The following is a 12,665-nucleotide window of genomic DNA, read 5'->3' on the forward strand; positions in this document are numbered from 1 at the left end:
TATATATATATATATATATATATATATATATATATATATATATATATATATATTTATTATTCCTTATAGCCGTTGCGACAGATGGTAGAGGATTAACAGAATTTATAACAGTATGTTTCCCTTATCTCGAACAACATCTGTTCACGTAATATTTCTTAATCAACAATTGATTACGCAAATACAGATGTTAACTCGCAGAGAAACCGACTGCGTTGCAATATCGATTAAGTAACGAAACGCGAAATAACAATTAAGTAGCAATTTGGATCGTCTTTATCGCAAATGCTATCTGCTTGCATTAACTGTGCAAACATAATTTTCTCGTATTGTTATCAAAACGGTATTTCTACTTTCAGTCATCAAAATTACATCATTTTCCGGTTGATTAAAATCGTACAGGATCAAGTTTTATCGAAATAATTTTCATTATACCGCCTCGAATAAGTTGCAATTTCACTCGCGCTGTTATGAATTTGTAACATTTGAGAATTGCAAGTATTGTAGTAGTTGCATTATCAATTTAACGATTTTGTCACTTTTCTTAGTAACATAAAAACACAATTCTTCGCAACGAAAAATCGCACTCAGAGAAGTGAATAACTAAAAATATCAATACCGAGCAACACTAATTTAATTTTCTACTTTTTTCGCAGAAACCACTTACCCATTGCCAACCCTCACCGACGTGAGCGGGAGCATCAAACTCCGGCAGGACTCTGACACCGCGGACCAAGGCATAGTCCATGATCTCTTTAATCATCTCGGGTGTATAGATCTTCGTCTGCGAGTAGCTACCGTATTTGACGAATTCCGGCCACGTTCTGCTGACGTAGGGGAAGCTGTGGGAATCGGTGATGTGCCAGTGGAAAGTATTCAACTTGGACATGGCCATGCCATCTATCGTCCGCAGGATCGTCTCCTTGTTCACGTAGTTTCGGCTGGTATCCAGGAGTATCCCGCGATAGGGGTACTTTGGACCGTCAAAAACATACACATCATTGGCGATTTGTATGATGTTCCGCAGCTCGTCGTAAACGATCAGCTGGCTGAGGGTCTCTATACCGTAGCGAGCGCCGAAGTACGTCTTCGCCGTGATGTGCGCTTTCACCTGGAAATTAATTAATTACATACAATTAATAGTTAGCAACAGACTGTCGTAAGCACAATCGTTGACGCATTGGCGCCGCGTGTTGTCTATGTTATTTTCCGCCCGTAAAAATAATGCGAGTAAAATATACAAAAACATTGAAAATACGAAAAATGGGCACGGTCGTAGCAACTTTAACGAACTTAATTTGTCGCATCAGCGCGTCATCGACGAATAAAGAAGATCACGATCGTTCATGAAATTAACGCGTTCGGACAAACAGCGGTAATAGTGAATCATCTTACATTGTGCCATATGTATACACAAATATATCTGCCCTTATCACGCGGACAACAGAAAAAACTCGTTTAACGGATCTCAAATATCTATGTCACTAACGGCAGCTACGAAAATAATGGTGACGCGTTGAAATAACGGAGTCGTTGGTACTCAACGCATAGCGGCGGCTTACGCGTTACAGCGGTATCTGTAGTTTTCTCGTTCCGCCCTGACAAAGATATTCGACGACAAAGTCGACTTTTACGCGAATAGCCGAGCCATGAAAGTTGAACGTACGTTAACTCAGCATTCTCCTTGTTCGTTTCATTTTTTTTATTCGAATAAAAAAGCGCGGTAAGGTTCTATTTCCGACGTTCGCATAAAATTTCAAAATCAGAAACATAAATTACACGGACAACTAGACAATCCGCAAAGATGTCGTGGGCGACTCAGCCGAAAGCAAAAAGTTCAGAAGAAATTTACTGAACGTCGTGCTCTTTTTTCTTTTACTTTCAGCCTCCGCCCTCTACGCAACTGCTTACCTGTCCTCCATCGCCCAGAGATACTTGGAGAGTGTAGCTCTCATCCGTCTCCAAGGTCAGCTTGGCGTTATCGACATTAAGATCTTTGGTGAAGTGGATCGTCAAGCGAGCGCCGCCGTCTTTCAATGTCAACGGACCGCTAAGATTTTTTATATTATTTTTCAGACGATCTATGTTTTTTTGAAGTAGATTTCCCACTACCGTCTGCTGCGAGATATCACCGAGGACGATGTCGTTGGGATTCAGTTGGACCACGGTGTTACCGATGGCCAAATGTCCCGTCGGCTTCGGCCAAAGAGTTCCACCATCACCACACGACAATTGGCAGACGCCGAGAGCAAGGGGGTTGCTAGTCTGTTCCGTGATCGATTGCTTCTTGCACAAGCCATTATCGCACTTGTAGTGCCAAGGAGAGCTACGATTCGAAGAAACGCTAAGCTCGATTGATCGTTCTCAGACAACACAGACCTCCAAAAGACGTCTTAAAAACGTTCAGAAGATATCTTATATCTTAAGAACGTTCCCACGACGTCTCTTGGAAGTTTGTTTTGTTGATTAGAATCGAAAAGCGCAGGAAAGCCTAATTCTTACATGTTTTTCATCCGATTAAGTTTCTCATTGTTGTAAACTTCGTTGTTCTGTCGTAATTGTGATCACAACACGTTACTTCGTCACTGTCGCAGCTGCGATTCGAATACGTCATATCGATGAAAAACGCGGTCGTCGTTGACGCGCGAAATGCGACGCGACTTTCAGAGACGCGGAGACCGCGGAAAACTGCGGAAATCTTCCGAATGTCGCTGAACTTCGCGACCGGCCGACGCGGTCTATTTCTCAGTGGATCCACCCACCTGTTGCTTTCACCGTGCGAGGCGAATTACCTTTCGATCTAAAACTAACACTCCCTCCTACTGGTAACGAAGTCCGGCGCTATTACTAACCACCTTTGAATGCGACAATATGCGACTCGCGTTCTCCAACACGTGCGAGAAAATCGATAACCATAATCGGGGATTTCGGTGAGGTAACAGCCGGTGTTTATACAGTAGAAATCGAAAACGGTATGATATTTTGGTAATTTAACATCCTCCTGATAGATAGTGTTTTTCGCTTTCGGTCGCAACAATGATACTACACCGTCGATATTGTTCGATTTTATTTCTAACGATTTTTTTCAAACAGGCTCTAAGAAAAACACGCTCAAACAAATAGGACGAGTAAGAGTCAGTGCCGTCGATCTTGAAACGAGTATAAGTCATATATTCTATAACATTACACAATTGAATTAAGGAGAAATTATTTAAATTACTTGTCTTGTTTGTTCGTTAATTTTATTTTTAATTCTAGTAATCTATAATTTGTTTTGTCCGTTTGTTTGTTCGTTAATTTTATTTTTAATTCTAGTAATCTATAATTAATCCTAAATGCGACATATATCAATGTAAATACTCGCGAGATGTTTCTACGTGAATTATTATTGCAAATAGAAAAATACGGAACGGCAGAAGTTTTTGACATTATTTTGCGAATGGCAATCGTATCGTTAAGAAATGCAAGATCACCAGGTTTTATCTAACAGTGTGAATAATCTCAGATTAAATATTTACATTCTCTCGTTCATGTATGTATGTATATGTGTGTGTGTCCAGCGTGAGAAAATCAAACTGGATGAAATTAGAACGATAGCAGATAATTCCTGGCTTTCTCGTGGTACTCACGTGTACTCCTCGGCCTGATTGGCGCCGCATTGAAGCGCGAGGACGACGATCAGTAGAGTGAGCATGCCGCTTAGAATGACCGTCAGGGCTGCTTTCTGTTGAACGGTCGATTGTCGAAGTGATTTTATCCTTCGCCAGAAGATCGTACTCATGTCGTTTTACGTGGGTAGGGGAAGAGCCGAGTGGGGGCAGCGAGACCACTGATGTCTAACACGTTGTTGAAAAATTATGCGAGTTCGCGCGTCGCATCACTGCGTCCCTATACATCTCATAGCGAATTCGGCAATGAACTTGACATTAAAAATACGACGCGGAATAAGATGTAACATTTTATCGGAAAAATATCGATCTTAAAAAACAATTGTTTGTAATTGAGAAATAATACGCGTGGTAGCATTTAATGAACGGGGTTTCTGCGATGCCAATTTCTTTTGCAAATCTGATCAAACTGTCTTTTTTTTCAAAGCTAAAAATTAATAATTTTATATTCGGGTAACGTGAAAAACGTGTATCATTACAAGCACCTGTTTTGCTCGATAAATTACTGCAATAAGTCATACGTCAAATATCCACTCAGCTGTTCTTCGTTAAAAAAGCGACAACCATCATCGCGTATTGCGTACGACAAACGTCATCGATGCAACTAAAATAGCAATTGCATAACTTCTAATTACTCACGATACAAAATAACAGAAACAGTTAATTTAATGAAGACCGCACATTTAACGATCTTGACGCGTTACGTTAACACTCCGATGCGATAATTGTAAAACTGTAGAATAACGTGCACGAATTATTAAAGGTCGCTCGAATCGTACTTCACATCTCAATAAGAATATGATGTCGATTGATAGTAAATATTATCACATATTTTTTAAGTATACGGTGAAGATCTCCCAATTAATCAACGCTCGTAAATACTTATAAAAATCCAACGAAATACGGTTATGCAAGATAAAGTTAATGATTCATCAAGTTAAAACGGTATATTTTATAATAAACCAAATTACTTAGTAACTTAAGCAATACAAAATCAAAGATCGTAAAATAATTTTAATTTTTTATTACTTCAACGACAGCGTTCGGACTGCTTAATTGTATTTTTTTACGGATCAATTAATACGAGTTTTGTAATACAATTACGCATTCACAATCGTACCATGCAAATGTTTCAACATAATACAGTATGACGAAATTTGCGCAAGTGTCGGTTTAATTTACGTACGATCGAACGAAGAAAGAAGAACAAGGTCGAAGGAGAGAATAAGAATGCAACAATTTCCGCATCATTGTATCTCAATATAGATTTAAGTTATAGGAATACAATATAAATTTATCACATATTTACACACTTACAAAATATATATGTACGAACAGAACAATGGACATTATTTATGAACAATATAACTTTTAATGATTATACTAGAGAGTTATAAGATCATAACTGAAGTTGCAAATAAGTTGCATGTGGCAGCATATGAGAATAATTATCTGCTTGGTCCTTACAACTGCATTTTCTTATTCATCTCCACGAATTGCTCTATATTTAGTTAGCTCGTTTGGAAACACTCGATTCAATTCCACCAGCATATTAGCTTTAAATTTTCTGTAAGCATCAATTTTGCCCTTTACTTGCTCATTCTTTGTTAAAGCCTTTTCTATACAGTCTTTGGTATATAATTGAGGATTTCTTCCTTGGTCAATATAACTGAAACAAATACTCCATGATAGTAATGTAACTCAAAGAATTGATTTTGATATCTGTATATCATTGTTATGCTTACTCAAATACTTCCAATGGTACATGAACATCCTGAACTTGAGACTTTAACTTATCGACTTCCTGCAAGCCACTGACTAGCCCTTGACTAAAAAAGAAATATAACAATTTATAACGCGATTAAAAATAAGTTCCAAAAATTGTTTTTCCATTGATGCAAGGTTATGCAGATATGAACTTATACATAAAAATTCTATAAGTATGATAATATCTTCAATTATATTTTGTCAATAAATCTCGAAAATGAGTTTAATAAGTACAGAACAGTCCCTAATTTGTTGTTGTACAATTATGACACGAAAAATAATGTACGTCATTATTGCAACATAACCTGCATCAGGATCAGCATGCAAAAATTGTTTTCGAGTGCAATTATTCGAGTATGCATATTGTACGAATACTCACATTTTCTGATTTAATACATTTTGCCCTTGTGGCTGGAAATCGCTCACTATAATACGTATTTGTCGTACATTTTCGATGAAGAGCTCAAGTTGAGCTTCCAAGTTCTCCAAAGGGGACGCCATGATTGTTTATTATGCTGCGTTCCGAAATTCACTGCCAGTAAATTCTATAGTATATGTAACATAAATCATAGATTTTCAGTACTGGTAGTGCATTTCGGAACGCAGTCTATATAGGATTTGAGTCGTGGCTAAAAAGGTTCGAGTCTCGGCTACTTGAATTTTTAGTTAAAAAAATTTCCGTTACCAGCCGCCACCATTTTCATTGGCGAGTCGAGGACGTAGTAGGGGTCGGATAGGCTAGTACCTAGACCCGTACATCTTTGGCTGCGTTCCGAAATTTACTGCCAGTACTGAAATTCTATAGTTCATGTCACGTATATTATAGAATTTCAGCACTGGCAGTGAATTTCGGAACGCAGCCTTTATTGTACACCCTTTATTTTCAATAAAAAAAAAAAACGAGGACGTAGTAAGACTCAACAACAAGTCAGACAATTTTATTTTCAAGTAATACAACTCGACAATAGATCAACTGACTTTTATTTTGAAATATTATCACTCAATGACAAGTTAAAAGTGTTTCTTATTTCTTTAATAATACATTTCACTACATATTAAGAGACTTTGTTATTATGAAGTAGATCAACTCAACAACGAATGGAGCAGTGAGCTTTGTGGATTCCTTCTAAAAATAATTCAATAGAGAAATCAAATTTTGTTGAGAGACTCTCTTAAACATGACTTTGAAGCATGTAATAATAGGTGAGTATATTCATAGATATTAATCTCTAGGAATTCATAATATTGAAAAAAAAACAAACCCATAATGACATAAATAAAATTTCATAATGTTTTTCAGGTGGTGGCACAGGTTTTATAGGATCACAGCTCATAAAATGTCTTTCTCTGGAAGGTATTTCTTGCACATGTATTTCCCGAATGCCAGGTCCACATAGAATGTCATGGGTAAGTCATGGCTGGCAAATTTATCTGCTGAAAATTTTGTCAGTGAGAAACAACTGAGATGGAGGTTTGTATCTGAAACCTATAGAATGATTTAGAACGCTACGGTCTACCAGAGAACACATCAGCTGTCATCAATCTTGCTGGACAGAATGTGCTGGATCCAACCCAAAGATGGTCTCCAGGCTTTAAGCAGAACGTCAGGAACAGTAGGGTAAAGACAACAAAGGCTCTAGCTGATGCCATACAGAATACTAAAGCTACGATATTTATGACTATATCTGGAGTCGCTTATTATAAACCAAATGACACTATATACACAGAAGACAGCAAATGCGAGTCATACGATTTCTTATCAAGTATAAACTTTCAATTTTTATTTCTCTATATGTGTATATATATATAAAATTTGTATATATTGTATATTTTATTTTTATACTGAAGAACTATCATTTTTAGGACTTTCTCATGATTGGGAAAATGCTGCAAAAATACCAAAGAAATGCAACATTAGACAAGTCACAATAAGGTCTGGAGTTGTGTTGGGGAGAAATGGTGGTATGATCAAACAGATATACTTGCCATTTTTCCTTGGCCTAGGTGGACCAATAGGTGCTGGAAACCAATATATGCCATGGATACATATCACAGATCTAGTTAGCATGTTTATATTTGCGCTTAAAAATGACAATGTGCAAGGTATATTAAATGGAGTTGCACCTCAGGTAATATGAACAACATAATATTCTTCTCTAATCTTGTTATTATATTACTATTAACATGGTATTTTATATTACTTTGTGTCATTGGTATTAATATCTATATTACTTTTCAAAAATAGCTTATTACAAATATGGAATTCACGAAGGCATTTGCGAAGGCAATGCGGAGACCTGCAATGATACCTCTTCCTAGTTTTGTCTTGCAAATATTATTCAGTGAAGAACGAGCAAAAGTTAGTAATGTATATTTAATAATTTTGTCAATGATAATCTAATGAATTGATTCTATTTTAGATCATGTTGGAGGGACAGAAAGTTGAACCAAAGCATGTGAAAGAATTGGGATTTCAGTATCAATATCCAGATATTGAAAGCGCTTGTAAACAACTCGTTCAGTAAACTTCATACTTTGTACAAAGATACGCTTGATTATGGTAGAAGTCAATAGACACACGTAGTTCAATTATTTTAAAATTATTTGTAATATGATATAATTAAGTTATAAGCAATGATATAAGCAATAATATTGTTAAGTTATGAGCAATGAAGCGCGAAATCTTCACTCTTTTTCATATATTGTAATCTAAGAAATGTTATTTAATAGTAAAATTATTTATTGTAGAACAAATCAAGTTGGTAGAGCTTTACGTCACTTTATTTCCAGTGGGCAGTTCAGTCCAATTAGAGGCTATCACAATCACAGACAATAATAGGACACCACGAACGAACGATATGTAATTAATCACACCTTTTGTTAAGCTCTGACAAGTTACAAGACGCGGGAATGACGCAAGTATTCCTCGAATACTCGACGCAATCAAGATGCATTGAGTTCTCCGTGTAAGGACCTCTTCTCAAATTCATCGACGGATAGCTGTTGAATTGTGTGCCACGTAACAAAGTCGGAAAACTCAGATTTTGCTGTATTCGATAACAGCACGTCTTGCCGCCGCTCAAGACATTATCTGAGACGGTTAAGTCGTTGGACGTAGGCAAACGCGTCCTCGGCAGTTTCTGTAGATACTCGTCTTCAGAGTCAGATGTGAGCAACAGCCGATTAGAAGGATCGATCGGAAAATGATCGAGGTAGTTGAGTCTGCTCATATTCAGGAAATGATTGATCTCCTTCCGAAGACTTTGTATCTCCTCTCTCGTCAGGCCTCTCACGTTCAGAGTAATGATCTTTCCATTCTTGTGGAGAATAAAGAGGCCCAACTCGCTAGAAACTCCAACATGCCGGATATCAGTGAGTTTCATTGAAGTGAACTCATTGGAATGTCCAGAGCATAATTTGTCACTCCAAATGGCTCTTTCGATAATTGCCTTGTTTTCTTGCTTGTATAATATCAAGTCCTCCCATTCCCCAAGATTGTCCAGCCCGAACATGATTTCACCCAAAAGCAGGATACTCAAGAAGTACAAGTTGCTTATTAGGCGGCTAAATATCGCGATGAAAATTAACGCCGACACTAAAAGGAGGAACGTTAGCTGCTTTACGATACACGCAATAAATATAGAGGTAAAAGATTTTTACGTTTCTAAATTTATAATTTTTTCAATGTTTAAATTTTTGAAACATAACTAAATAATGCACTCTGTGCATTAATAACTAAAAATAATTAATCAAAATTATCATAAATATATAATATATATATATATAAATATATAAATATATAATAATTAACTTATCAACAACATTAAAGTAATATCAAGTACTCTTACAGCTGAGCAATAACCATGCGGTGCATCCTGGTCTTCGCGATATGTGTAATTTGTTTTTGTCTAAAATTTTAATTTTGGGCCTTGCGATGAAAATCATACTGTTACGAAAAAAATTTCAACAAGTGTGTTAAAGTCGTGCGTGATGAAAAAGACGAGAAAAATTTTGACGCGTCTGAATCACCGAGAATCAGCTGAATAATGCGATGCGCATTTGTTATTTTATATTATTTTCGTGGATGGTCGAGTTTTTTAATTCATTGATGGATCCATCGCATGATACGCAAATGCAATGTTTCGCTGTATTTACGCATCATGCGATTGATCTATCGATGAATTAAAAAACTCGCCTGATGAATCAGGAGCCAAAAATTTGGTAAGTTTTAATTAAGCAATGTTGTGAAAAAAAAATTAATTAATGTAAAGGTAATATAAATATAAATTGCGTAAGACAGATAAATAAATACATAAATTACATAATTTGCAATATGTATAATTTTGAATCGACGACATGATAAATTTGCACTTTAAATGATTTGCTCGAAATTATTTTTAGTCTCAGTCAAAAGATTGATTTAAGCGTTAAGCTCTAAAAATTGACCAATCACAATCAAATATGAGGAAAATAATCGACTGTAATTGTTTAATTTTTAATGCTAAAGACTTAAATCACTTATTGTAAACTGAGATTTACTGATTGACGTGTTCTTATGTAATAATCAAAATTTCTATTTAATTAACAAGAGTATTGGTTTCCCGCGAAATTTATATCTACAATATAATCGCGTATTTACTATAATAAATTTTGCAAAATTTATCTCCTGGCACTCTCCGTGAATGTAGATTGAATTATCGATGTAGTACGATGTGATAACGCGAGATGGCGCGACAAGTACCGATTCGTTGCACTAACTACGAATTTCTTTTTGCAGAGTAACGCAAGGTGTCGTCACGTAAATCGATTCGTGGCGTGCGGTATGAATTTCTTCTCTCAGTAGTACGCGAGATGTCGTCGCATGCGCCTCAATTAACTGCAGCGAGAAGGAATGGAAGGGGATGCGATCAACGGCTCTCCGGCGGGTAGTAATTAGCTTCTCCAAGCGAAATATTGTGACAAATACGTAAGCACCTTATACAACTTTATTTATCGCAAGATCCATTATGATTATGCTATAAGAAAGACACAGTACGATGAGCGACATCGATTTGCGTCTCACAAAATTCGGATAAGAAACCGTTAATCAATAATGACGTCTTTGCATCACGATTTATACACAACTCTCAGTAGTAGATTTATTAAAATAAATTCATTATGAAGGGACGTATGACCAGTTGTACAAACAACGAAATGGATCATCGAGCAGTCGTGTTTATTCGATATCTCGCTCTGGCGCTGAAAATTTCGCGATCAAACTCCCGCAAACTAATGTTACGTTATAACGGACGATCGGATAATGAAAGATGCAAAGAACGGTTGTCTGAGAAACTTGTATGGACATATTCTAGCGAAAATATGACAGCACACGCCAACGCGTTCTCTTGTGCTTCTCTACGAAGTGTGATGAACTGTTCCAGGATTAATTTTCATTTTCGCAAAACTCAAGGGAGGCTCGCAGGTTATTAGCGGAGATTTGCATTGCGACTACTCCCCGAGAGAGCGCAAAATGTGGACGGCGAGTCATCGAAGGTCGTGAAACCGCGCCGGACAGAAATTACGTTTCGCGAAACCGTTATCGTCGTGGCTTGCAAGAAAAATGACCACCGATAAGAACACACGTGTTCAAAAGACGAAACGATTGCGGCCCCGTAATCGTCAACACGCTTCCATACACGCGTACACACACATATGCACGGTATGTCGAGTGTATCGGTGCGATGGTACTTAACGAGCGTTCTTTAGCAAGCTAAATTTCCAATAATACCGGTTGCGGTTCTCGCTCTGCTCAGTATCGCAAGAACGATTTATTTCATTACCAATCGTAGCCTCAACGGATGCTTTTTAACCCGCGAATTCAAGATCAATTTAAATAGATTTTAGACGCGGCTCATAGCAGTGAAATGAATTATTCTAATAAGGGGCAGAAATTTAAGAACACACATTTGAGAAGTTACTTTTTCTCGCATATTTTTTTATAATTTTGTAGATGAGGTCATTAGAATATTATAGTAGCGAAGAGATTCTATTCATAGAATTGATCTCGTGATGCACTGAGAGAAAGAATATTTAAAAAATAATAAATATTTATTTTCAATGGATAATACATCTACTTCAATCTAAATTCCTTTATATAAGTAGGATAAATGAATATACTTTTTTTTTAATCTTAGTTTTTCATGAGAGTTTTCTTATTTGAGAAAAATATTTTATACTAGTACAAGTAAGAACGTTATTAATATCCATCGAACAAATATTTTTTATTTCTTCAATATTTTCTCTGCCAGCGTGTACGCATATATATGTGTCCTCGTAACCACGCGGACTTATCAGTGCAAAATAAGTGCAATACTTTATGTCCAGCACACAGCTGACGTTATCAGCGACATCCGCGACCAATTATCGTCGGCGATTCTTGGATCCTTTTGTTGTCTCAATATGTCGCTATCGTACACAGCTGCAGAATGTAATCACACGTAAAGAAATCGCACAAGTGTGAGACTTGGCTATAGAAAAGACTCAGTCTCAGAAAAGTAACAATGTCAGTGGTGTCATCCACTTTTTAAAAATCGCGTCGTACTCGCAACCTCGGAAGTCTCGGGGGAAGCTTAAGAGAACTTTGAGAAACGAAGAAACAGACATTGATTCTTTCCCTCCCGAGACGTAGATTCGTGTTGCCGTTTTACTTTCTTCCTCGAATATCGTGCTTGTTAAGGAGGGGAAGAGGCGAACGAAAGCTTTCACGAAACTTGAGCTTTCACGAAACCGTATGTGTATATTATCGTGAAGTTAGGCGCGAACCACGAATCATCGTAAAACCGCTTCTCACGGTGAGCTGCGCGCGCGTAACCGTGCCGCGAAGATATTTAAAACGCAAAGTGTCGTTCTCTCGAATAAACGCCGCATCACGGTCCGACATCTACGTGCCCCGTTTGCCCTGGCGCTTTTTGCGTGTGGCCCGTCGCACACGTGTACGTATTAAGCACGAGCTGCCCTCGGTATCACGAAATGTTTACCTCGGCGACAGTGCGCGCGCGAGCCAGGTGTGTTTATCGCCCTCGTGTACATGATTAAAATATCACGCGCGCCGGAGTCCACGAGTACGTGCGCATATCGTATCGTATCGGTCCGCCAGTCGGCCCGATGTTTTAATCAGCTACACGAATCTCGCGGGAGAGGCAGAGAAACAGAGAGAGAGAGAGAGAGAGAGAGAGAGAGAGAGAGAGAGAGAGA

At 37.5% G+C, this 12,665-nt stretch overlaps 5 protein-coding genes across 8 annotated transcripts in view; 2 read left to right on the plus strand and 3 right to left on the minus strand.

Moving 5' to 3' along the window:
- The window catches only part of LOC116844630 (chitooligosaccharidolytic beta-N-acetylglucosaminidase), a 5,524-nt gene extending 1,731 nt beyond the window's left edge, over positions 1-3,793 (minus strand). Inside the window, exons 1-3 of the mRNA XM_032816434.1 lie at positions 3,627-3,793; positions 1,909-2,323; positions 665-1,108 (exon numbers count right to left, since the gene is read on the minus strand). Coding sequence (XP_032672325.1) covers positions 665-1,108; positions 1,909-2,323; positions 3,627-3,778 — 1,011 coding nt within the window. The 5' untranslated portion in view covers positions 3,779-3,793. The remainder of the gene's footprint in view (positions 1-664; positions 1,109-1,908; positions 2,324-3,626) is intronic.
- A 1,111-nt stretch (positions 3,794-4,904) lies between these two features.
- On the minus strand, positions 4,905-6,010 carry LOC116844634 (mediator of RNA polymerase II transcription subunit 10). The gene is made up of 3 exons (XM_032816440.1): positions 5,812-6,010; positions 5,411-5,494; positions 4,905-5,334 (listed from the first exon to the last, which is right to left on the minus strand). Exons 1-3 carry the CDS (start codon positions 5,931-5,933, stop codon positions 5,145-5,147), a joined length of 396 nt encoding a protein of 131 aa, XP_032672331.1. The 5' UTR covers positions 5,934-6,010; the 3' UTR covers positions 4,905-5,144.
- A 351-nt stretch (positions 6,011-6,361) lies between these two features.
- Positions 6,362-8,190, plus strand: LOC116844631 (epimerase family protein SDR39U1). Of its 3 annotated transcripts, XM_032816436.1 has the most exons (7): positions 6,362-6,380; positions 6,512-6,635; positions 6,733-6,839; positions 6,925-7,195; positions 7,296-7,561; positions 7,678-7,791; positions 7,853-8,190. In XM_032816436.1, exons 2-7 carry the CDS (start codon positions 6,611-6,613, stop codon positions 7,955-7,957), a joined length of 888 nt encoding a protein of 295 aa, XP_032672327.1. In that variant the 5' UTR covers positions 6,362-6,380; positions 6,512-6,610; the 3' UTR covers positions 7,958-8,190. The 3 variants fall into 3 exon arrangements, with proteins under 3 accessions (XP_032672327.1, XP_032672326.1, XP_032672328.1); XM_032816435.1 differs by lacking the exon at positions 6,362-6,380 and having other exon boundaries at positions 6,387-6,635; XM_032816437.1 differs by lacking the exon at positions 6,362-6,380 and having other exon boundaries at positions 6,387-6,635; positions 6,953-7,195.
- A 90-nt stretch (positions 8,191-8,280) lies between these two features.
- LOC116844632 lies at positions 8,281-10,113 on the minus strand. Of its 2 annotated transcripts, XM_032816439.1 has the most exons (3): positions 10,072-10,113; positions 9,281-9,378; positions 8,281-9,027 (listed from the first exon to the last, which is right to left on the minus strand). In XM_032816439.1, the coding sequence occupies exons 2-3, from the start codon at positions 9,375-9,377 to the stop codon at positions 8,297-8,299; spliced, it is 828 nt and encodes a 275-aa protein (XP_032672330.1). In that variant the 5' UTR covers position 9,378; positions 10,072-10,113; the 3' UTR covers positions 8,281-8,296. The 2 variants fall into 2 exon arrangements, with proteins under 2 accessions (XP_032672330.1, XP_032672329.1); XM_032816438.1 differs by lacking the exon at positions 10,072-10,113 and having other exon boundaries at positions 9,281-9,459.
- Positions 10,114-10,285: 172 nt separating this feature from the next.
- The window catches only part of LOC116844677, a 25,772-nt gene continuing 23,392 nt past the window's right edge, over positions 10,286-12,665 (plus strand). Inside the window, exon 1 of the mRNA XM_032816542.1 lies at positions 10,286-10,398. Coding sequence (XP_032672433.1) covers positions 10,334-10,398 — 65 coding nt within the window. The 5' untranslated portion in view covers positions 10,286-10,333. The remainder of the gene's footprint in view (positions 10,399-12,665) is intronic.

The sequence above is a fragment of the Odontomachus brunneus genome, unplaced genomic scaffold (genome assembly GCF_010583005.1).
Source record: "Odontomachus brunneus isolate Ranch 3 - 2012 unplaced genomic scaffold, Obru_v1 Obru_scaffold_044, whole genome shotgun sequence".
NCBI classification, from domain to species: Eukaryota; Metazoa; Arthropoda; class Insecta; order Hymenoptera; family Formicidae; genus Odontomachus; species Odontomachus brunneus.